General features: G+C 40.7%; 1 protein-coding gene across 1 annotated transcript in view; it reads left to right on the top strand.

Annotated features, from left to right (window-relative positions):
• Nucleotides 1-25,544, top strand: part of sgk1 (serum/glucocorticoid regulated kinase 1) — a 51,712-nt gene that overhangs the window by 4,890 nt on the left and 21,278 nt on the right. The window contains exons 3-4 of the mRNA XM_083520959.1: nucleotides 2,864-3,094; nucleotides 21,257-21,454. Of these exons, the coding sequence (XP_083377085.1) occupies nucleotides 2,864-3,094; nucleotides 21,257-21,454 (429 nt within the window). The remainder of the gene's footprint in view (nucleotides 1-2,863; nucleotides 3,095-21,256; nucleotides 21,455-25,544) is intronic.

The following is a 25,544-nucleotide window of genomic DNA, read 5'->3' as shown; positions in this document are numbered from 1 at the left end:
ACTCTTCAGTTCAGGAATATTTAATTAAGTGCTGCACAATTCTCTGATGCTTAATGGTTCTAGCTGAAGGCTAATGGCACCAGGTGTAAACGCTGTACATAATAACATAATAAAATAATGGACCCTTAGTTGGAGGGATCAGACCTGTTTTCTGAAAGTGTTCATTACACGCTGCCATTTTCAGCTGTCCTCCACCTCTTGGTGTTGATATCAGCTTGCATGAAGAAAGCAGAGAGAAAGAAAAAGACAGAGAGAAAGGAAGAGCAGTATTGGAAAAGTTGAGTCATCTTTAGAGCAATTCATTTCTCCCTCTGTCTTTGACACTTATATACAGTACGCATAAAAGCGTGTGTGTGTGTGTGTGTGTGTGTGTGTGTGTGTGTGTGTGTGTGTGTGTGTGTGTGTGTCTGTGTATATATAAAGCTGCGGAAAAAATGTGCTTCAGTCTGTTGAGAATTCATCAATCCAATGTGTGGAGTGTGTGGCAGAGAGAAAGAGAGAGAGAGAGAGAGAGAGAGAGAGAGAGAGAGAGAAGAGAGAGAGAGAGAGAGAGAGAGAGAGAGAGAGAGAGAGAGAGAGAGAGAGAGAGAGAGAGAGAGAAGGAGGGAGGGAGAGAGAGAAGAAAGAAGGAAGGGAAGGGAGAAGAGAGGAAAGATGACAGCGTTTTAGTCTCAAAGCCAGAGAGTTCGGCAATGCCAGCAGAGTGGCACACAGACAGCAGGGGATGACACTGATACGACTTTGAAAATCAGATCAAAGGAGTGTGTGTGTGTGTGTGTGTGTGTGTGTGTGTGTGTGTGTGTGTGTGTGTGTGTGTGTGTGTGTGTGTGTGTGAGAGAGAGACAGAGTTCCAGTAAAGCAAAAGAATGCAAGAGTGAGTGTGTCTGAGACAGAGAGAAAAAGAGAGAGAGAGAGTGAAAGAGAGAGAGAGAGAGAGAGAGAGAGAGAGAGAGAGAGAGAGAGAGAGAGAGAGAGAGAGAGAGAGAGAGAGAGAGATTCCACATAGACAGAAGATAGTCAACAGTGTTGACAGTGAAACGAATCCAGGTGAAATCATGTATTATTCCCCATTTATTTTAATCTGATTGGCTGAAATGAGAGATAAAAAAAGCAAGCATGAGACAAGAGGACAGAAATTCGGCGTTCATTTCTTCCTGTTATTTCATTACAAACATCTCGCTAAGTTGCTGCTGTTACAACGATTCTGTTGAGTCCTTCAGTGATAAGTAACTGATAAATCTAAAGAGCTGCTTTAAATAGAAAAACATCAATGAGCCATTCTTTGGTGTCTGTGTGTGTGTGTGTGTGTGTGTGTGTGTGTGTGTATGTGTGTGTGTGTGTGTGTGTGTGTGTGTGTGTGTGTGTGTGTGTGTACTTTGGATTCGTTTCTTGCTCTTCTTTACCGTAAGAGATATGACTCAAGACATGCTGAGTTAATGTTCAAGCTCGAGTATGCGACCAAACAAAACAAAGTTCTCATACATTTTCCATTTTCTGAGGGTTTTCATAAAACCCACATGTAGGGAAATACTGTGAGGAGCAATGAATTACACTGTCCTGTGTCCTTTTGTATTCAGCACACGTTTGGAAATGTGAATAACAAACGTGGCTGTATGTGCAGAAAATCAGATGACAAAGAAACTGAGCGAACAAGAAGGACCACAGCAATAAATAAATAAATAAATATATATATATATATATATATATATATATATATATATATATATATATATATATATATATATATATATATATATTAGTCAATCAATTAAAATATTTAATCGCAATTAATTGCACGATTTTCACTCGTAATACTCGTTAACTTAATCGCACATATTAATCTGTTCTAAATGTAACTATAATTAATACTTTTCAAGTTTTTAACACTTTAATCAACATAGGCATGGACAAATATGGAAGCTTTATGGAACTGCATTAACTTTTGACAGTCCTAACACATATACTGTGTATATATATATATATATATATATATATATATATATATATACATACTGGTGAAGTGAATAACACTAATTATCTCTTCATCATGGCACCTGTTAGTGGGTGGGAAGCAAAAAAAGAGCGAATTTGACAAGCACGCAATGGTGATGTCTAGACGCCTGGGTCAGAGCATCTCCAAAACTGCAGCTCTTGTGAAGTGTTCCCGTTCTGCAGTGGTCAGTATCTATTAAAAGTGGTCCAAGGAAGTAACAGGGTCATATGCGGCCAAATTATTGATGTATGTGGGGAGTGAAAGCTGGCCCGTGTGGTCCGATCCAACAGACGAGATACTGTAGCTCAAACTTATATATATATATGCTCAGAAGTTAAGGCTGTGGGTCACTGATCAGAAGATCGGAGATTCAAGCCCAAGTATTGCCAAGCTGCCACTATTGGGGCCCCTGAGCAAGGCCCCTAAACCTCTGTGCTCCAGGGGTGCTGTATCATGGCTCACCCAGCTTCCTTAGATCGCCAGGATATGTGAAGAAAGAATTTTGCTGTGCTGTAAAATACATGTGACAAGTATAAAGCCTCTTTCTTTCTTTCTTTCTTTCTTTCTTTTTCTTTCTTTCTTTCTTTCTTTCTTTCTTTCTTTCTTTCTTTCTTTCTTTCTTTCTTTCTTTCTTTCTTTCTTTCTTTCTAGCACAAATCAAGTACCATGAAGGTGCTAACCACAGAATAAATACTAGTTTATCACTGTATTCTCAGAATAATATTAACAACAATGAACAATTGTTTTAGCTGAGAACGATGTATGTGGTGTGTAACTTAAATGAAGGACATTAAAACGTTTTTATGCTCTGTGTTTGTGTGTGTGTGTGTGTGTGTGTGTGTGTGTGTGTGTGTGTGTGGTGATGAACAGGTACGGAGGTGGATGAGAAACCCAAAAGTGAGTGTGGAGAAGCCCCAGAATAAAGCCTTTCTCTCACCGTGCCCCAAGTGTCAGGATGGACAGGATCTATGGTACACACACTTCCCCACATCGTACGCTTGCTGCCCCTACAGCCCTGGAGGATATTACCTCCCGCACCCACCCAGCCCGTTGTGCCAACCCTGCATGCCAGGCCCACGAGACAAGACCAAAAACTGCAAGGTCAGGCTCTTTTCTATCTTCTCAAACTTCCAACTGACTTCTAAACTGTGTACTGTGTACTAACAGTGTACTGCCTTGTGGAGTTACATTTAAGGTGTAAAGGTGGTCACTTTAGTTTTTCACTGAATGTTGCAGCCTGATTGATTTTTTTCTTTTTATTTTACACTCAGTATCCCAGAATGAAAAAGAGAAAAAGAATTTTAGAAATGTTTTCTTACATTTTCATATAAAAAAAAATGAAATATCACATGTACATAAGTATCCAGAGCCTTCAATCAGTACGTACTTAGTTAAAGTACCTTTGGCAGCAATTATAGGCTTGAGTTTTTTTGAGTATGATGCACCAAGCTTTTCACACCTGAATTGCTATTCCTGCTATTCTTTATTGCAAATCCTCTCGAGCTGGGTCAGGTTGGATAGGGAGCGTCAGGAGACAAGCCACTTTCTGGTCAGGGCTCTGGTTGAGCAACTCTGGGTCATTACACTCCTGTAATGCAAATCGAGGTGTGCAAAGTTTGCTGCGTCAAACCTAAAAAGACTCAAGGTTCTGCGCGTGTCTTTTTAACAACAAGCTACACGGCTAACTTTAGTAAATATGAATAAGCTCATGGTTATGATATTAAAAGAGCAAACTCCATGCTTAATGTTATACATTTACCCAACTGTGTCTATGTTCTAAAGCAAATAATAGTAAATTCCACTACTGGTATTTGTCCAATACCATCCATTCGATCCACGTTGATAATTGGGTATTGAATTCCTTGTCCTAAAAGTTACTATGAACTCTGAAGTGTTTTATTTATACGCAATTTTTGGACCCTAAGCTGCTCTGCTCGATATATGTGGAGTTTTCTCAATATGTTTGCAGGGTTTCCTTTGGGTAGTCTGGATCTTTCCAAAGCCCAAAAATATTGATTGTATTCTGAGTTTACACCAATCCGGATAAATTTGAAAACGGTGTTTTTGTCCTTACTTTTGTTTTCCCAAAAGTTGCTCATTCACACCGAGATTTCTAAAAAAGACATACTGCGCATGAGCAAAATGTAAGACGATCCGACCTGCGTCATTTCTGCCTGCCGCTTATTTACTTTCCGGCTCTTCAAAACGCAATGAAAAATGCATTTTCGCAGTCCACACCGGAATCGGCTTTTTCGAATGTACAGTACTCACTTTTTTAATAAGCCACGTTTTCATTGACTTGAAAACACAGTCTGTGTGAAGTGTGAGATGTTTGAAAACAAAAACGAAGAGAAAAATACATGTTTTCAAACGAAAAAGTATTAGTCTGCACATGGCCTTGCATTTAATTCAATTCAGTTTTATTTGTAAAGCGCTTTTTACAATGGGCATTGTCCCAAAGCAGCTTTACAGAGATAAAGATGTTATGAAGTTGGAATGTATAAATTTAGTGCCTATAAAATTGTTCTTTATTAGTTCAGTAATGAGCGAGCCAGTGGTGACCAATCGACACTATGGACAATGTAGAAACGGGTCGTAGTGTGGGAATTTAGGTTTATTCATGGCACCCCATCCAGCGTGACTCCTGCCTTGTGCCCCAGTTTCCCTGGGATACTCTGTGTAGAATAAACCTCATGAAAATGTAAATGGATGGATGGATTGATGGATGGAGACTGGGGTTCTTCCTAACTTTGACGTTTTTCATTGAGCTAGAAAACAAGGTCCAGGTGGGGGTGAGTTCTCGATTTGTCAGACCTTATTGGCATGTGAGATGCTGCTTGAAAATCTCCTGAGATGTTGGGATGTATTTAAGGACTTCCACTGTGTCTCCATGTGCGTTAGTCACGATTTGAAGGTCTTCTCACTGTGTCTGCGTTTATATGGCTAAGATGAGGCTCTAGAACCTCACATTGTCTCTCAGAGTCTTGGGAATCTGCATAGATGGTGCATTTTTTTGTCATTTTACTCCCCTCTCTCTCTCTTTCTCTCTCTGCCTCTCTTTCTCATTTTGTGCTAGGAGTTTGATGATAATCTTCTAAGCAGGGTGGCGAGCATGCTCGTGGTTGCGTTTAACTCCAGTCGAGATGCTGTCACTGGCCAAACCTCAATGACAGGATCAGACAGTTAGAGGCAGAGCGAGAATGAAAAGATGATCTATTACATCATCCAGGCTCTTTTACAGCAGCCTCGAGCACGGGGTCGGTTTTTTGGAGGGGTTGGGAGCGCCATCTTTAATCTGACAAAGAACTAACTCTGGTGCTGAGCTTCAAAGAGAAGGCATCAAACTAGCAGAGACAACAAAGCATGTTTCCTGTGTGAATTAATCACACAATGAAAGGACACACAATGTAGTGCAAATGACAACCGTGACAGCCAGCTATACACTAGATTTAACAAGTGTGTACTGGGATTGGGTTTTTAAATTCATTATACTGTGTGTAAGATACACTGTATGAACAAAGTATTGGGACTTTTCCAGTCATATGTGGGTTTTTTTCCCAAAGCTGTTACCACAAAGTTGGAGAATCACATTTGTATAGAACGCCTTTGGATGAAGTAACATGATAATTTCCCTTCACTTGAACTAGTAGATCGAAACCTGTTTCATTATTACAATGCCCCGGTGCACAAAGCCAGTTCCAAGAAGATATGCTATACATGGGTTGGAGTGGAAGATCTTATGTGGCCTGCTATAGAGCTCTGACCTTAACCCTACTGAACACCTTTGGGATGAATGTGAATGCTGACTGCACCCCAGGCCTCCTCACCTCAGCTACATACCTGACTTTACTAATGGCCATAGTTCAAAATCTAGTGGAACATCTTCCTAGAAGCAAAATGGGACCAAATGTGGACTGCAAAGTCCAAAAAGCATCTACAAATCTTATGGAACTTTAGGTGTCCACAAACTTTTGGTCCATATATTGTATATTTACTGACATTTAAAATTTGTATTATGTATAATAATATGGTATAATAAAATAATTACCTTTGATAATAAGCTGTAAAATATTTGGGATGAATACTTAACCCAGCATTCCAGGTCAAATGAATTAGACTTTTTTAGGTTGATTTAGGCTTCCAGCCCAGTTTAGTTTTTTGTTTTGAACTCAGCCATTTGTAGAGCGTAAGAATATTTTCCAGGTGGCTCACAGGTGTCTGTATTTATATTTGCTATTGTTCACCTACAGTTTGTGTGTGTCGTATGTGTATCCGTGTGTATGTGTTTGGTCCCGGTGTGTATGTTTACAGTGACTTCCTGCTGGCGCGCTCTGTGTTAGATTTGTGGATAGCAACACATTACTAAAAAATCACCATAGTTCAAATCAACAACTACAGTAGAAGATATTTTGCAGATGAAACGTGTACTGGCATGTTATTTCCTACGTGAAATGCAAAATCTTTTTGGTTATTTAAGGACGGATTTTCCTCGAGATCTTCCACTTTAACCATTCATGAAGCTAAATTTGTGCACAGGAGCATTGTATGTTGGAACTGTATAGTATTGGATATATCCAATACTATACAGTTCCAACATACAATGCTCCTGTGCACAAATTTAGCTTCATGAATGGTTAAAGTGGAAGATCTCGAGAAGCCTGCTACTATTCCAGCCATATCTGTTTGTTTTTTTTTTTTTAACAAACTGTTACCACAAAATTAGGGACTCACAATAGTATACAAATGTATGTCTTTGGATGTGGTGGCATAAAATGTTCCCGTCACCTGAACTAGGAGACCCAAACCTGTTCCATAATGACACTGCCCCTATGGTCAAAGCCAGCTCCATGAAGATATTGTTTACATTTTGTGGAGTAAAAGATCTTCGGCTATAGAGCATCAAACACTATTAAACACCTTTAGGATGAATGTGAACTCTGACCACACCCCAGGCCTCCTCACCTTCTCACCTCCATCCCTACCTGACTTTACTAACACCCTTGTAGCTGAATGAATCTCCACAAGCACACTCCAAAATCTAGTGGAAAATCTTCCCTGAAGAGTGGAGGTTATTATAACTTCAATTATATTTCATATCATAGTATAAATATATACTACTATAATATAAATATAACTTATATTAATGTATATATATTTCCCCACCAAATAACATGCAATGAGTGAAGTTGTTTCTGTTTTGGATTTTACTTGTGAGGAAATTGATGAGATATTTACGAGTCTATTTTGCAATCAGGCTTATTGCATATGGCTGGCAGAAGTCTCTATTAATAAATACACCCTAATATTGGCTCATTAGGTCACGGACTAATAATGGCATCAGTCAAAATATAGTTAGAAAAGCAAAGAAATTCTTTAAGAAGTGCCAATTTAAGTACCGAAATATTTTTTCGTTGATTTACAGCAATTAGACTTCTCTTTCTGGCTAATTTAGCAACAATTCATCCATGACGTCCCCCCGAACCAACCGCCACAAACGGGAAAAAAAAATAATTATATAAACCAATAAAATCTTTTTTCATTTGTGTTCCAGTAACTGCTCACCCTTGCTATTCTTAGTTTCTTAGTTGAAAAGTATAATGATTAAATCCGTTACTTATAACATGTTTAATTTCAGCTAAAAAGTATGCTAATGGCATGCCTGAGGCGGCATTTAGGAACGGCGTCCTTTACTTTCATTCATTATTATTCGTAAAATCCTTTTGAACTCTGGAATTCTTTCAAAGAAGTCGTTGTGGCGTTCCGGGTTTTAAACCGGCGTTTCGTAGGATGAGTTAATGTGTCATTACAGTGTTTACTTCCTTTAGAATTTGAGTCATAAATCCAATGTGCCCTAGTTCTGAAACTAAAGCGTGTTGGAGTGTGTGTGTGTCAGGGATTCACCCTGCCACGCCCCCCTCTGTAGCTGTCAGGGATTCACCCTGCCACGCCCCCGTCTGTAGCTGTCAGGGATTCACCCTGCCACGCCCCCGTCTGTAGCTGTCAGGGATTCACCCTGCCACGCCCCCCTCTGTAGCTGTCCGGGATTCACCCTGCCACGCCCCCCTCGATAGCAGTCACGCTGCTTCCCAAGATTACCGACAGCTGTGGCTCATGAAAGATCAGACTACATAAACTCACGTTCTTGAGTTCTTGAGTCACCCCACAGTCCCGCAGAAGGCGACGGCTCGTCTCCAGCGCCCGCAGAAGGCGACGGCTCGTCTCCAGCGCCCGCAGAAGGCGACGGCTCGCCCCCGGGCTCCGCAGAAGGCGACGGCTCGCCCCCGGGCTCCGCACAAGGCGACGGCTCGCCCCCGGGCTCCGCACAAGGCGACGGCTCGCCCCCGGGTCCTCTTCAGGGCGAAGGATCGCATCCAGGCTTTACGCAGGGCGAAGGATCGCATCCAGGCTTTACGCAGGGCGAAGGATCCCATCCAGGCTCCACGAAGGGCGAAGGATCGCATCCAAGCTCCACAGAGGGCGACGTCTCGCCCCCAGGTCCTCTTCAGGACGACGGATCGCCCACAGGATCCCCGCATGGCGACGTCGGTCCTCCAGGTCCCTCTGACGGCGACGTCGGTCCTCCAGGTCCCTCTGACGGCGACGTCGGTCCTCCAGGTCCCTCTGACGGCGACGGCGGTCCTCCAGGTCCCTCTGACGGCGACGTCGGTCCTCCAGGTCTCTCAGAGGGTGGTACGACGTTCCTGGTCTCCGCCCGGGACGTCCTCCACTCCCCGGTCATTGTCATGGTTGGCGTCCAGTTCCGGTTCCCCGCCATGGAGATCACTCCGGCTTCAATCCCCGCCAGGGGCTTTACTCAGCCTCCCGTCAGCACCGAGGGCGTGGCTCCGTTCCGGATCCTCCTGCAAGGTGTTGTTCCATGCCGGCTCTCCGCAGAGGATGTTCACCAGGCCTCCGTTGCTCCCAGGCGTCTAAGGAGGCCTTCCTCGGAGTGCCCTGGCCCGCCTGGCATAGGTGGGTTTTGGGGCGTCAGGTGTCGCCCCTGGATGGGGGGGTACTGTCAGGGATTCACCCTGCCACGCCCCCCTCTGTAGCTGTCAGGGATTCACCCTGCCACGCCCCCGTCTGTAGCTGTCAGGGATTCACCCTGCCACGCCCCCGTCTGTAGCTGTCAGGGATTCACCCTGCCACGCCCCCCTCTGTAGCTGTCCGGGATTCACCCTGCCACGCCCCCCTCGATAGCAGTCACGCTGCTTCCCAAGATTACCGACAGCTGTGGCTCATGAAAGATCAGACTACATAAACTCACGTTCTTGAGTCACAGGCTGTCGGTCGTTGTATTGTCATGCAGGTAAATCGCGTGGCTGCTCAAACGCCGGGATTCACCGCTGGCTATTTCTCCGAACTCCATTTCCTTATTGAAGTACCGAAAGCTTTACTTGCATTGGGATTAGGCGTTTGACATTCGCGCTCGTAGTGGATACTTCGTTACGAGCGGATGTCTGGGTTTGCTTTTGTTTTCATTGGTGTATGAGTGTTTTGTTTTTTGCACCTCAATAAAGAACATGATTGGACTTTATCTGCTTCCGCGTCTGCAGCCTGACAGTGTGTGTTTTTTACTGCAGTGTTGGCCTGAGTGCTGGCATATTTGCTTAATTTGAGTGGACTTGGCAGAGCTTCGGTTTGAGAGCTTCGGAAAGCATTGGAAGGCAAAAATATATCAGGACACATATTGACTGATAAATACACAAAAGCTTAAAATGGACTCTACAGAGTATAGTGGCTGGAAAGTGTATTAAAAGGTAGCGAAGTGACTCTGGGGCTGAGGTCTATTTTGGTTTAGCTGTGTTGGCCCTTTGCATATAAAGTTGTGCAAACACTGGCCTAGGATTGGCAAAGGAGCGCTTTTCATAACAACTCTGGCAAAGTTGACCCAATGCTGCCCAGCGAAAAAAAAATAAAGAATTTCCATAACAATGCTGTCAATCAAGCAAGGTGGATTTAAAGGTGGCTGGAAGTACAGTAGAATGTCCCTGGTGAACTTGATATTGTGCAACATTTTTTTCCCGCTGAAAAAGCAGGAGGTGAAAGAACCTTTTGCATTTTGATAGAGATAAGGAATGCTGGCTGATAATGTTAGGTTGGTGTTCTGCAGATGATGATTAACATTCATGATATGTGTTAACTTTAACGACAGTGTTGATCAGAAGGTCAGGGGTTCAAGCCATTGGTATCGCCAAGCTGCCCCTTTTGGTGCCCTTGAGCAAGGCCCCTAACCCTCAGTGCTCCAGAGGTGTTGTATCATGGCCGACTCTATGCTCTGACTCCAGCTTCCTAACATTACTGGGATATGCAAAGAAACAATTTTGTTATGCTGTAAAATACATGGCACCTTTTTATAGGGAAGTAGTAGCTCAATTTTTAAGGCTTGGTGTTACTGATTGGAAGGTTGAAGGTTCAAGCCCCAGTATTGCCAAGCTGCTACTAAAAGGGGGGCCCCTGAGAAAGGCCCTTAGTGCTCCAGAAGCACAGAGAATATCACTTTGATATGTGATGAAAAATGTTTATTGTGCAATAATTTTCAAATGAGAAGAATAAAGCTCTATTATTTTCCTCAGAAGTCAGTGATCGGGAAGAAATAGCAAAAACACAATGAATAGCAATGAATATTTAATTGTTTTACTTTATCTGTCACATTTTCTGGGAGAGTTGAATGTAGCTACATGATTATAGCAGCTTCAACAACTATATAGCCGCCTTTATTAATAAGGCATTTCTACTTTTTCGAGTTTTAAAAATCAAACTTGTACAGCATATTAAATCCTTTACACATTCTACGCATCGCATTTTAATATACATGTATTCAGAGGTCAAAACAATGGACCTGTTGCTTTGTAGCACATTTCTTTCCTCAACTGATGAAACCAGCTGCTACTTAGTATAACAGCTGTAATTTCTAGCTGTAAATCAGCTCAGGTGATTCGGTACATTCCTTAATGCTTAACAGGTTCTACGTATCGTGTTTAAAAGAAAGGATTGCGGCACACACGTGTCCAGTTTATGCACGCAATCACGGATTCAATAAATAATAAAGAGTTCTTGGTTTTCCACATGGGTTCTACTTGGAATTTGAAAGGAAATGAAGTTTTCTGTCAGGAAGGAACCATTGAAGTAGTCTGTGGTAACTGAGGGTTTGAGACATACTATGATATACTAGATATAATAGAAAGTAGGGCTAGCTAAACTGTTTTGACACTTGGTTATTGGTTTCCATAAAATATTTCTAACTTAAATCTTTCAAGGTTCCTTGACAGAAACAATTCAAGAGTGTGTGGTAAAAACTTCGAAATTATTGCTAATCATTTTTATACCAAAAACTTGTCAAATTGTATTAAAATGCCTCGATACTCTGCAAAGGCCTTAACTAGCGTAATCAGCACCACATTTTATGTTCTAGCTTTTGTGGGTCTCTGTGTGAAGCTTCGTTGATGCCGTGTCTATTTTCTGCTGCCTTCCATAATCTTGCTCATAAATCTGTCTGAGTTTCTTTGGAGTTTTTTTTTTATGCCCACCCACCCACCATTACTAATTTGTTTCTCATTTTGCAATGTAAAGTCTGCACTTTTATCTGTTGCCTTTGCCTTCATTTTGTGACATCTTCAATGATTTCTTTAACGATTCATTGGATAATTATTGATCATTTTAGCTTTTATGTAGAACCTGTCAGGGTTTTACAGAAAAGAATGAAGGATTCTTCTAAAAGAATAACAGAGGAATGTTTTTTTTTTTCCCTAATAGTTTTTGCATTAACTGGTTAAATGTGTGGTACAAAAAGAAAACAATAATTAATTAATTTAAAAGTTTAAAAACCCGATAAATCCTGGCATGAAGTCCTGCAGCTTACTTTTGCATTTCACGTGATTGTGTGTCTCATCATTAGTTTTTGTGTTCACAGCTGTTCTCGCATTCTTGTGTGATTAATGTGTGTATATACCCCTGTTTGCTTCCATCATGTCTCTGCAAAAACTTTTCATTTTATTTTCTGCCTAATTCCAAATTATTTTGTTTATTTTCCATGTTCAGCAGCTTTGCTGGTCTCTGATCTCATTTACGTCTCTTCGTTTACGTCATTGCTCGTCTTGTTCACTTTATTTGATAATCGTCCGACCTCTGCCTGCATTACGTTCATGCTATTGGATTACAATTGGATTTTTTTTTTTGCTTTGCTCCTAATAAACTATTCCTTTTAACACATTCGCATCATTCTTGCCTTGGTTTACAGGACGATATACTAGTAAAAGTAGTTGTGTAGTGATTTATTTTAGGGTTTGTTGGATGATTATTGGTTTTTGAGTTCTGAAAATCGGAAAACATTCAAGGTTCTTTGGAAAACCTTAAAAATTCTTCCAGAAAAATACAGGAATAAACCTTTTTTTTTAACTAAAAGGTATGCCTACGTATAAGCTGTGCAAGTGTGTGGAACACAATATATATAGTATATATAAAATTATTATAACTTTTAGTTACAAAAAAGGATTATTCAGGTATTTTTCTGGATGAATTCTGAATTTTACCACTTCACCTTTTAAATATATAAATATTTTATGCACAATTTTTTGGGGGGTTAAATGTGTGGTACAAAAAACAAATTTTTTATATAATATTCATTATTAGTACCAAAAAAATGATAAATTGAACTGAATGTTTAGTTCTGATGGTAAGTCAAAGATTTCTTGAAGGTTTTATTGGATAAATATTGGTTTTAAGTTTCTAAAAATAAGAAAACACTTTCTAAGTAATAAGTGCTTGAGTTGGTGCTACAAATGTAAATTATTTTCTACTTATCATTTAGAACCAGCCAATATCATAGTAGCTCACCTGTGTTACTTGGTATATACTCTTAATGGGTTCTTCAAGAGTTCTGGAGTGTATTAGAATTTCTAAAACATGTGGAGTTCTGGATGTGAGATTTTATATGAAAAAGGCAGAGAAAGATGGACAGATGATGAGGGATGACACATGATATTTTTGTCTCACTAGCTGTCCTAGCGGAGGTGTTTTGTGTGATTTAGCGGGGTTCTGTACACGGGTGTCAAAACCATCAGCAGCTGTGAACGATTTCATTCACGAGCGTGACACATTTCAGATTCCCATCGTTCACACGTACGCTTGTGATACTAAGAACTAATGCGCTAGGAAATTTTGCTGGTCGAAGAGTCTTCACTTTTAATTGGATCGAAAATGTTCTTTTACTTGTATGGAGTGTTTGTGTGTCTTTGGGTGTGTGATGAGGCAGGGAATGAATGTGGCGGAAAGATTCAGCCTGGTTGTAGTGAAATGATGACTCATCATCAGGGTCTCTGCTGTGACACACACCCACCCACCCACCAAACCCAACCCCCCCCCCCCCCCCCCACACACACACACACACACACACACACACATACACACACACTTAGGCTAAAACACAAAATAAAAGAGAGATTATTTATAGGGTCAGGCTCAGAAGTGTGATCAAGGATTTTTTTTTCAATAGTGTTTCTTCTTCAACCTGGGCTTACAAATGCAGCCATCATCATCCTCCTCCTCATCATCATCAGCTTTGCTATCATGATAATTGCTGTATGCAGGAGAGATTATAGCTCAGTGGAAAGTGATATGGCCCAGTGATTGCGTTACTGTGTGCAACTGAGATTACGGTTGTCAGGAAAAATGATATGAGTGTTGATTAAGGCCTGTGCCAAGAACAGCTGACCTTGAAAAACAAGGTCAACAAGAGCAGTTCAGTCTCAGTCAGGGAGACCTGGACATGCATCTGCAGCGTGATTTTTATATCTCACACAACAAACATGAATGGATATAGTTTTATATACTGTATTTATTGTTCATAGAGTTTTCAGTATCTTATGCATGTTAATAATTAGAATATTAGAGTGTCCTTTATACTATCTTTATAATTTACTACATAAACTAGGGATTTGCTCAAACACAATACCAGAAACTAATCATTTGTAACCAAAAAATGATGCAAAGATCTTTTTACATGTATTTTATCACTTGCTCCTTTGTTTGCAGTAATACTAAACCTTTCTCAGGAACATTGGGTGTGACTCAAAATTACACCATGGATCGAATGCCAGGCTGCTACAAGCACCATGCAGACACACACACACACACACACACACACACACACACACACACACACACACACACACACACACACACACATCGTAGTATATGTTTATTATACACTATATGTGGTGTATAATAACCGTATGTGGTTCTTCTTTAAACTATTAGCACTGCAATTTCTCTTCACTTGAACTAGGAGATCCAAACTTGTTCCAGTATGTTGATTCCCCACTGCACAATGCAAGCTCCATGAAGACATGCTTTACATGGGTTGGAGGTAAGATCCAGCTATAGAGCTCTGACCTCAACTCTATTGAATGTTTGGGTTGAAAAGGGAATAGTGACTGCACTTTACTTACACTTTTGTGGTTGACTAAATTATATATATTTTTTATTTCTTGGATACCGAAACCTGTTCCAACATGGCGGTGCCCCTGTGCACAAAGCGAGCTCCATGAAGATATGCTTTACATGGTTTGGAGTGGAAGATCTCCTGATATAGAGCTCTGACCTCAACCATATTGAACACCTTTGCGATGAATTGGAACTCTAACTGCACCCCAGACTCCTCACCTTCTCAAATACATCACTTTACTAACACCTTTGTGGCTGATGAACACAAATGTCCACAAGCACACTCCAAAATCTAGAGGAACATCTTCCCAGGAGAGTGGAGGGAATCATAAGAGCACATTGGGATTGTATGTGGAATCACATACCATACTTATGACCAGGTGTCTGCAAATCTTTGGCTTAAAGTGTATATAAAGGCATACTATGTATATTGTTATATTGTATTATGATTAGATTAGATTACATTTTATCATAGATAGTTTCAAAAAATATTTTTCATATCCCAGCAGAGTCTCTGGGTCAGCGTACAGGGTCACAGCCATGGTCCCCTGGGGCAGAGATGGTTAAGGGCCTTGCGTAAGGGCCAGCAGTGGCAGCTTGGTGATCTGGGAGCTTGAACCCCCAAACTTTTGATTTGGATTAGATCAGGATTCAGTTCCAACTTTTTAAAGTATTAACATTTTTTTTTTTATAGCATACACACTTAAAAGTTCAATACCTTTTGACTGAATATCTGTACATAGGATATTGTTTTTTTTCCCTCTGGCAGCTCTGATAATATTCCACCTCTCACCCTCTTGAGCCGAGTTTTCACGTTCGAAACTTTTACCAGCAAGGCCACCCACCTCCGTGCTGGATCTGAGAAAAGAGTGTGTAGTTGCGTAAGAGCATACCTGTCTCTGAATTAGCACCGCTCTCATTTCTCACATCTTTTTCTGGTTGCCTCGGCTTCACTCCGTAGCGCTCGACCTTGTGTCTTTTGTCCCTTTGTATCTCTGCTGAGGGTTAATAATGTTAGTGGATGATGTGGTCAGCATGAGTCAGGGAAAAAAAAACACGTTTTGCACAGTGAACTGTGAACAACGAGATGCAGAAAACTCAGTGTTGAATTGTTTTAGGAAAGAAAATTTGTTGATTCGGTTAAATAGAAGGATGTGCAGTACAACCCAAATTCCAAAATGAAGGTCGAGACACTGTGATAAATGTAACAGTTAAATATCTTATTATTTACAGAACATAATATCATCAAAAGTTTCAAAGAATCTGGAGGAAAGAAAGAGACAAGAGCAAAAACCAGTATTGGATGGTTGTGATCTTCGAGACCTCAGGCAGCACTGCATTTAAAATAGTCACGATTCTTTAATGGATACTTTATTTTAATTTACATTTTACAAGTGGCCCAACTTTTTTGTAATTGGGGTTGTATTAAGAGGCATAATACTGAATACTGAATACAAAGAAGCGGGTCAAGTCAATAATTACCGTATTTTTCAGACTATAAGCCTCCACTTTTTTCCCACGTTTTGAACCGCGCGGCTTTAACAACGAAGCGGCTTATTTATGAATTTTTCCTGGGGTTTTTTTCCGGTTTCACAAACTTCAAGCCAAAAAACTGAACCCCATAACATTAGACCAATGAAATTTCCGAACGGAAACAAAAAAACGCACCTCACCTGTGTTCTGCTGTGAGCTGCACAGCATCGGGAGAAAAAACGCACGACGATGCAAAAAGATAAACTCTCGAGAGAAATAGTTGTGAAAGGAAGGAGGAAGACAGTGAACAATGACTTTCTTGGTAGGCTGCTGTTTAGATACAAGCCGTTGTAACGTGTTGAGTCTGGGTGAAGGGAAGAGCTCGCTAACTCCAGTTGCAACAGAAATCATATAAGCACAGACAGGTTTCCAAAACTCGTGCTTTTTTATTATTCTTGGCAACAGCATTACGGGTTAGTCGAAGAAACTTAGAAATGAGCATCAGAATATAATAAACACATATTCCTCGCTCTTGCACACATGCAGTAATACCGGAAAAAATGCAGTGGCAGGCTATTCCCAAAATACCGCTATGCTCCTAAAGGAAGTGCAACATATTTCACCCGTTACACCGTGTGTAATGTGTCTTTTGTTAAAGCCTGTGTAAAGTTCATTAGTTTCAGTGTAGAATTCAGTGGGTGTGGCTTATATATGGGTGCGCTTTATAATCCGGAAATTAGGGTATAGCCAATAAGGACAAATATTTAATGTCAGTGCAATTTCATAGCAGAACTTAAATTTTTTGGCAGAACTCCCTTAGTTCATAAAACCTGACCAACTCCTAAGTCATCACTAGCCGCAGAGTCCATACCTTTGCCTCTGCCCTCTCTCCAGTGCCCATACCATTCCCTATCTCACTATCTGTTGCGTTGCATTTTTACCTCTGAGATTATGTGGAACACAATTACCTACCTGGCATGCTGCCCTTTGCCTCTTCTCTTCCAGGAAGGGTCTGGCATTGTCAGCTGTTCGATTTATTATTAAGAAAGTTCATGCCCTTTAGCTTTTTTTTAGTGCTTCGGCCTTGAAGAAATTTTTTTATGTAGTTTATGGAAAATTTCAAAGAAAAACACGCAACAGCGGTGATGGTTCCATGAAGGAATGCGATAGAGATACCCGTATGAACAGCCGCTGGAGTGTTTACTATGGTGTTTACTGGTAAGTAGAATTAGATGGTAGATGATGAGTGATGACATTGAATAGGACAGCTGGAGATATTCTCCTCTCAGCACTGGCTAAGTGTTAATACGGGGTTAATATGGGCGAGACCTTATTATACTATATTATATTACATAAATCTATTATGCACATGAGGAATATAAACCGTGAACAGCTCTGCGCTCGAGGACTCCATCAGTCACCAGTTGATAACCTCGACAATAATGGAATTATCAGGGGTGAATATCCAGATGTGGATGAGTTCAGTTCTGAACTGATTCCTCTCAAGGTTACTTCCTCATATCATCTCAGGGAGTTTTTGCTTGTGTCAAAATCACTTCCTCGCTCATTAGGGATACCTTATAGGTGAATTTATGAATTTAAAATGTACAGCGCCTCACAAATTTAATCGAATAGGATTGAATTAAATATTTAAAATGGAGCTCGGTAAATGACTGAAAGGGGTAGAATTTGTGATGGCTATTATGTCTAATCAAATCAACACAAACGCATGTTCGATTGTCCGATTGTCCATTCATTACAGTTCCTTCATTGTTGAGGTGTTCAGTAATAGGTGATTAAATGCAAACTGGGGTTCTGAACCATTGTAGTAGACTGTTGATATTAATTACAGTCCAAATACGTCCTTAAAGTTCTTGAGTTGCTCAGTAACTTCATTAATATTTAGGCGGTTCATGTGGAACCATCCCCAGATGTACAAAGTTGTCTTCAATTAAAGAGGACTCCATCGAGAGGTAGGGCTTTCACCGGGATGAATCGGGCGGATCCAAAGAGAAGAAAGGGACAGCAACACTGGTCACTGGTACCTCATGTTAAATGAAAAAAAAGAGATAGAGAGCGGGAGAGAAAAGGGGTGACAGGGAAAGGGAAATAAGGATTGAAAGAACCAGCGCCCCTGTAGCATAGAGGGTTAAGGGTCTTGCTCAATGGCCCCAACAATGGCAGCTTGGCATTGCTGGGACTTGAATCTTCAACCTTTCTTCCAATCATTTACATCTACAGCATTTGGTAGAAACCCTTATCCCGAAGCAACTCACATTTATCTCATTCATACAACTGAGCAGCTATGGGGTTAAGAGCTTTGCTCAGGGTGGCCCAAGAGTGGCAGCTTGTTGTGGCTGATATTTGAACTCACCTTAGGCACCAAAGTCTAATGATTTAACCACTAAGATACCACTATAGAATTGTAATTAGTGTGTACTTTGATTGGACAATGTCAACATTAACTTAAACGTCAAGCTCCTTCCAGATTTTGGGGGGAAAAACTGTGATTTTAGAAGATCTAGAAGATTCAAACAGTATAACTCATATATTCAAGTCAAGTCAAGAAGCTTTTATTTTCATTTCAACCATATATACATGACGCAACACAGTGAAATGAGGCAACTTTTCTACTACATAAACAACATAGAGCTACATCAAACAACATAGAGCTTCAACACACAACATAGAGCTACTTCGAACAACATAGAGCTACATCAAACAACATAGAGCTACATCAAACAACATAGAGCTTCAACACACAACATAGAGCTACATCAAACAACATAGAGCTACATCAAACAACATAAACCTACATCAAACAACATAGAGCTTCAACACACAACATAGAGCTACATCAAACAACATAGAGCTACATCAAACAACATAGAGCTTCAACACACAACATAGAGCTACATCAAACAACATAGAGCTACATCAAACAACATAGAGCTTCAACACACAACATAGAGCTACATCAAACAACATAGAGCTTCAACACACAGCATAGAGCTACATCAAACAACATAGAGCTACACAACAAAACACAAAGCTAAGCGCTAAAAGTAAGATGTTCTCTCCACATATAGTGCATTGTGTGCAACCTAATGCAAACAGACAATACAAGACAATGCAGGTACACAAAATACACAAAATAGAGTCGCCCAGTAAAACTACTGCATATGTTATACAGTACAATGTGCAAAAAAAGAGAGCTGTAAACAAACTTTGTGAACAAATACACTAAATGCAAAACAACAACAGCACCTTTAGTACCTTTAAAATAAATGTCAAAATGTACTATTCATAATAGAATGAAATCAATTAGCATGTCTTGACATGGTTGTTTATTAAGCTGTTGAAAAAAAAACATGATGGGATAGAAAGAAATCAGCCAAAGGCTTGCCTACAATTCTGGGTATTTCCTTGTGTTTGCTGGTGGTGCTGTTGTTTTGTAGGTCGGTGGAAGTGGAGAAAATAATATGAGTAAATGTCTTATTTTTCAGGCATTTCCCCCCTCTTTTTGGCAACTCAGCTAGAATTTTCCTTACTGTAACATGGTACATTATAATGTTTTTGCTTGTCTACTGTGGTATTGTGATACTCATATTAATCGTTATGTTTCTCTCATGAAAATAGGCTTGGCTACTGATAAAGAGTTTCATATTTTTCATAGAAGAAGCACTATAGTATTCTTTTCTCAATGGACATGGCTTGCTTTATATAAACTATTCTGTCCTGATGTAACAGATACTTTGCTCTCTAGAGGAAGACGTTTGCATGGAAAGGATTTCAAAAGGTCTCTGTTTGAGTGTGTGCACATTTACAGCATTTGGAAAAACGCCCTTATCCAGAGCAGGTGAGGGTTAAGGGCCTTATTTAAGGGTCCAGTAGTGGCAGCTTAATGGTGCTGGGATTTGAAAACCAATTGAAATCCAATGTCCCAACCACTGAACTACCGCTTAGGTAACGTGTTTTGTAGGTCTATGACGTCAGATAGTGTTTTTATGAAAGTGGGTTTTTTGCAGCGCTGTTCATATTTCCTTCAGATATTGTGTCGAGAATTCCAATTAAAATCCCTTTTTGTTTTTTGTAAAATGAGAAGGAGACCTTCTGCACTAAAGAAGTCATGACTCTCAGTTGACAGGAGAACCGTGACAACTCTAATAGCATGCAAAATATTAATAATAATAGAGACAAACACCAAATCCAGGCTGTTGGAAACTTTAGTTTGGGACCATAAACACATACACACGCACACAAGCATTTGCACTTTGCAAAACAGCGAATCACTTCAGGCGGCCCGTAGCCAGCAGTGCCCACACATGTTCAAACCTTAAACACGGTGAAAAACTTGGCTGGTTTCCATGGGTACAGCCTGCAGAAGGAAGCCTTGTGGGAGCTTGGGAATCTCAAGAATGTTTATCCAATGCGAGCAGTTCTGGCCTGAACTTTCCATACAGATATAATGCAATCAGGATGTTGCTCACACGCGCACACACACACACACACACACACACACACACACACACACACACACGACACACGACTCACGACACAAATACAGGCTTCCAAAACAGCAGCTTTCCACTGGCTTAAATCAACAGGAATCAGATAGAAAGACATAAATAGTAAAGTAGATGAAGAAGAGGGGAGAAAAAAGTGGAGAGGAAACGAGTGGAAATGAGGTGAAAAAACGTGGAAAGGAAAAAGGAATAGAAGAGACGAAAAGAGATTAGAGGAGAGTAAATGAGAGAAGAGAGGAAAAGAAAGAGAAGGAACGAAAGTAGATAGGAGGAGAGGAAAGGAAAAGAGAAAATGAGAAGAGAAGAGAAGAGAAGAGAAGAGAAGAGAAGAGGAAAGGAGAGAAGAGAAGAGAAGAGAAGAGAAGAGAAGAGAAGAGAAGAGAAGAGAAGAGAAGAGAAGAGAAGAGAAGAGAGAGAATACAAGAAAGTAGATAGAGGAGGGGAAAATAGATTAAAAAAGCAAAAGAAAGAAAAGGTGGCTGGAGAAGAGGAATAGAGAAAAAAAGGAGAGATGTAGATAGGAGATTGATGGAGAAAAAAAGAGGAGAGATAGACAGAGGAGAGAAATGGAGGAATGGAGAAAGTGGAGACAGAGAGAAGAGAGGGATGGAGAGACAAGGAGGAGAGATTGTGAAAGGAGATGAATGGAGATGAGTTGTGCTGATAATTAGTCTGATATCTAAGAGTGGACAGTCAACACCTTTAGATGTGTGATGGTGTGTGTGTGTGTGTGTGTGTGTGTGTGGGGGGGGGGGGGGTTGTGGGGGGAGAGTTCCAAACTTACATTTGTGCTTGTTTGTTTGTTTATTTGTTTGTCCAGGTCAGGAAGTGGAAAATGCTGACTCGCCATCATAGTGATGGGAAGGTGAAAGAGGCGGAGCCAGAAGGTCACATGGTCTGTCCCTGGGCCATGACACCCCTGCTGGGAAACCCTGTACTCATGGAGTGCTCCATCTGCAATGGACCTTTCATCACCTATAGCAGCGAGGAGGCTTGGCAACCACGTCAACGCACACAGGTCATCACACACACACACACACACACACACACACACACACACACACACACACACACACACACACACACACACACACACACACACACTACATGACCAATTAGTGTCACACAGAAACGAAAAAATTCCTGATATTGTTTTATTATACATTTTTCATGTCTTACTGTTCAATTTCTGTCCAAGTCATAAGTCCAGCATGTGTGTATACCTGCTACCACTGGCACTGAAGGCTGGAAAGAAAATATGTCCACATTATCCACATATCCAACATGTGATACACACACACGACTTGGCAAATGGACTCCCACACTGCTTTTCAGTGGAAAAGTAAATCGTGAGGGCCGTAGCGATTTCACTTTCTCAGTAACAGATTCATGCACTGCAACACGTGCCCCGGTTAGCTCGACGTAAGTACCATTGCTTATGCTAGCTCAGGCTCGACTCGCTCGGCTTCCGGCTCGGTCTCAGTGGGGGTCATTAAGCAAGCTTCTCGTCTCGGTATCTCATGGAAACTGGTTTCGAAGCAACCGCAGGTTCTTTCTCGCCACAAGGGCATCACGACACGAATAACAAAAAACAATATATCCTCATAGAAAAAGCAAGCAGGAGAAGTAGCGATGGATCAGAGATTTCACTGAATTGTTTGGGATGAAGTGACTGCCACAATCTGGGACATCTGAGCTGTTAAAATAATATGCATATGGAAAATAATGGTGAAAATAATGGAAAACACTTTTGATAAATACTGGGACACCTGGCTTTCCCTCCCATATGTAGTTCTTCACCAGACTGTTACCACCAACCTTTAGGCACATGATTACATCAGACGTCTTTGTATTTGTTAGCATGAAGATTTTCCATTTTCACTTGAACTAGGAGACCCAAATCTATTCCAGCATGACAATGTCCCTGTGCACAAGTATATAGAGAGAGGGTGTGTGAGAGTATAGAAAAGTAAATATTTTGGAAATTGGGAGGGATGGAGAAAGAGGAGAGATGAAGAGAGGAGAAGAATGGAGAGAGAAAGAGGAGAGATAGAGCAGTGGGATAGAGAAAGAAATAGGAGAGGAAGTGAGAAAGAAATAGGAAAGATAAAGAGAGAAGAGGAATGGAGAGAGCAAGACAACAAATGGAGAGAGGAGAGGAATGGAGAGAGCAAGAGGAGAGATTGAGAGGGGTGGGATAGAGAGAAAATGGAGACAGAGAGAGGAGAGGAATGGAGAGAGCAAGAGAAGTGATGGAGAAAGGAGAGGAATGAAGAGAGTAAGAAAATAGATGGAGAGAGGAAAGGGAAGAAAAGAGAAGGAGGAAAGATCGAGAGAGTATATTAATGGTAAAAGCAATAGAAGAGATGGAGAGAGGAGAGAAATGGAGTGAGCAAGAGAAGAGATGGAGAGAGGCGAGAGTTGGTGAAAGAAAGAGAAAAGGGGAACGATAGAGAGAGTGAAATAATGATAAAAACAAGAAATTAGATGGAGAAAGGAGACGGATGGAGAGAGAAAGTGGAGACATATAGAGAGGAGAGGAATGGAGAGAGCACTAGAAGAGATGGAGAGAGCAGAGGGATGGAGAAAGAAAGAAGGAGAGAGAGAGATGTGCTTTGTGCAGAACTCCTGCCATGTGGTACTTAGCAAAAGAAAAAGCACAAACTTATCATGCATTATTAATGAGGCCTACATCTGCTATCGCTATGGAGACAGTCTCCGAGTCGGGGAAACAAACTTCGGAGACAAAAAAGGAGATGAAAACATTGAGCGAGAAAAAGAGAGAGAGAACAAGGGAGAGAATAGAGGCATCATTTCGAAACACAGAGCCACAGGGAGGTGTGTGTGTGTGTAAGAGTGTGTGTATCATGTATTAAGTAAGTAGGTTAAGGTTAGCAGTCAAAGCTCTTTCACTTTCATACTCTGTCCTCCCTGCTGTGAGCTCCAGTCATCTCCAGTCTACTTATCTATTCTTCTCAGATATGAGGAAAAAACACAGATATGATCCATTGAAAATAAAAATGGAAACCGAAGGAAGAATATGGCAGCATGCATATCGCAAATATGGCATGTAGGTCTTGTGGAACATCTTATAAGAACAGTGGGGGGGTATTATAATAGTAATTGGAGACCAAATGTGGACTGGGATGTTAAAAAAGTACATGGGTTTAATATGGTCATGTGTCCACAAACTTTTGTCGATAGATAGATAGATAGATAGATAGATAGATAGATAGATAGATAGATAGATAGATAGATAGATAGATAGATAGATAGATAGATAGATAGATAGATAGATAGATAGATAGATAGATAGATAGATAGATAGATGATTCGAGGCTTCTTCTGATGCATGGGCTGCCATTTAAAGCTGTGGTGTGTTTTTTTTATATCGCAAATGCATTTAATTGGACCAGACATGTTTGAATCAGAGCTACAAGGCCGTACTTGGTAATGTGGTTAAAGCAATGAACTTTCAATCCAAAGGTCATGAGTTCAAATCCCAGGATGGGAAGAAGGAAAAAAGAAAGTATGACAGGAAGGAAGCAAGAAAGACGTTAAACTTCTGTTTAGAAGGTCATGAGTTCAAATCTTCACTATGCTGCCACGCCTGGGCCCCTGAGAAAGGCCCTTAATGCCATAGCTTCAGATGTGAGATAAATGTAAGTTGCTCGGGATAAAGGTGTCTGCTTTTTTTTTGCTCCCTTCCTGACTTCCTTCTTTCGTATATTTCTTTCTTCCTTCCTTCCTTCCTTCCTTCCTTCCTTCCTTCCTTCCTTCCTTTTTTCTTTCTTTCCATCCTTCATTTCTACCTTTCTTGTTTCCTTCATTCATTCTTTCCTTCCTTGCTTATTTACCTCCTTCTTTCTTGTTTTTTTCTTCCTCCTCTCTTTTTTACTTCCTTCCTTCCTTTCATCCTTCCTCCCTTCTTTCCTTACTTTCTTCCTTCCTTCCTTCCTTCCTTCCTGTAAGTTGCTCTGGATAAAGCCTTTTCCTTGCTCCATTCCTGACTTCCATCTTTCGTATGTTTCTTCCTCCCTCCCTCCCTCCCTCCCTCCCTCCCTCCCTCCCTCCCTCCCTCCCTCACTTCCTTCCTTCCTTCCTTCCTTCCTTCCTTCCTTCCTTCCTTCCTTCCTTCCTTCCTTCCTTCCTTCCTTCCATTAAGTTAATGGATAAGGGCATCTGCAAAATGGCATTAATATAAATGTAATGTAAATGTTAGTAGATCAGCATCACACACAGCTTTAACAGCTTTTTACACTGCATGTTTCAATAAAATAACAATGTTTGCTGTTTTCTACTGTACATACCTACATTCACATTTAGGATATTCAGCAGATTTCCTTATCCAGAGCAACTTACAGTTATCTTAGTTATACAGCTAAACAAATAGGGGGTTAAGGACTTTGCTCAAGGGCTCAGCAGTAGTTTGGTGGTGCTGGGATTTAAACCCATGATCTTGTGTGAAATGTCTATTGCCCACTGAGATGCCGCTTCCCTCACATTCCTGAACTCACGAACGTCATTCAAACTGTACAAATCTGTAGCTCTGTGACGTCCTGTTGCAGGATTACCAAAAACCATTAGTTTGGTTTTTAGACACTGATGATCCAGAAACGGGATATTCAAGATGTTTACTTATTAGCAACCTTAGTCTTTCATTAAATAAATAAATTATATACCTCAATGGTCATATTTGAATTATCCAGAAATGAAGGTAGGACAAGACAGAAGGACAGACTCAACTGATTATTCAACTGAGCTGTAGAAGGTTAAGGGCCTTGCTCAAGGGCCCAGCTGTGGCAGCTTGGTGTTCTGGGATATAAACTAAACAAAAGTCCACTGACTTCCTTCCTTTCTTCCCCTCTCCTTTTCTTTCTTTCTTTCTTTCTTTCTTTCTTTCTTTCTTTCTTTCTTTCTTTCTTTCTTTCTTTCTTTCTTTCTTTCTTTCTTTCTTTCTTTCTTTCTTTCATCCTGGACAACCATCGATTGGTTATGTTTATGCTATAAATATTATAACAAACTGCATATTCAACCTGAAGACAATCCCAGGATTTTTATATACAGGATTCCAAAAAAAAGTGTAGTACAAGAATAAGTGGTGATAA

Source organism: Silurus aristotelis (genome assembly GCF_946808225.1).
Source record: "Silurus aristotelis genome assembly, chromosome: 19".
NCBI classification, from domain to species: domain Eukaryota; kingdom Metazoa; phylum Chordata; class Actinopteri; order Siluriformes; family Siluridae; genus Silurus; species Silurus aristotelis.
This window is presented reverse-complemented; position numbering and strand designations above follow the sequence as displayed.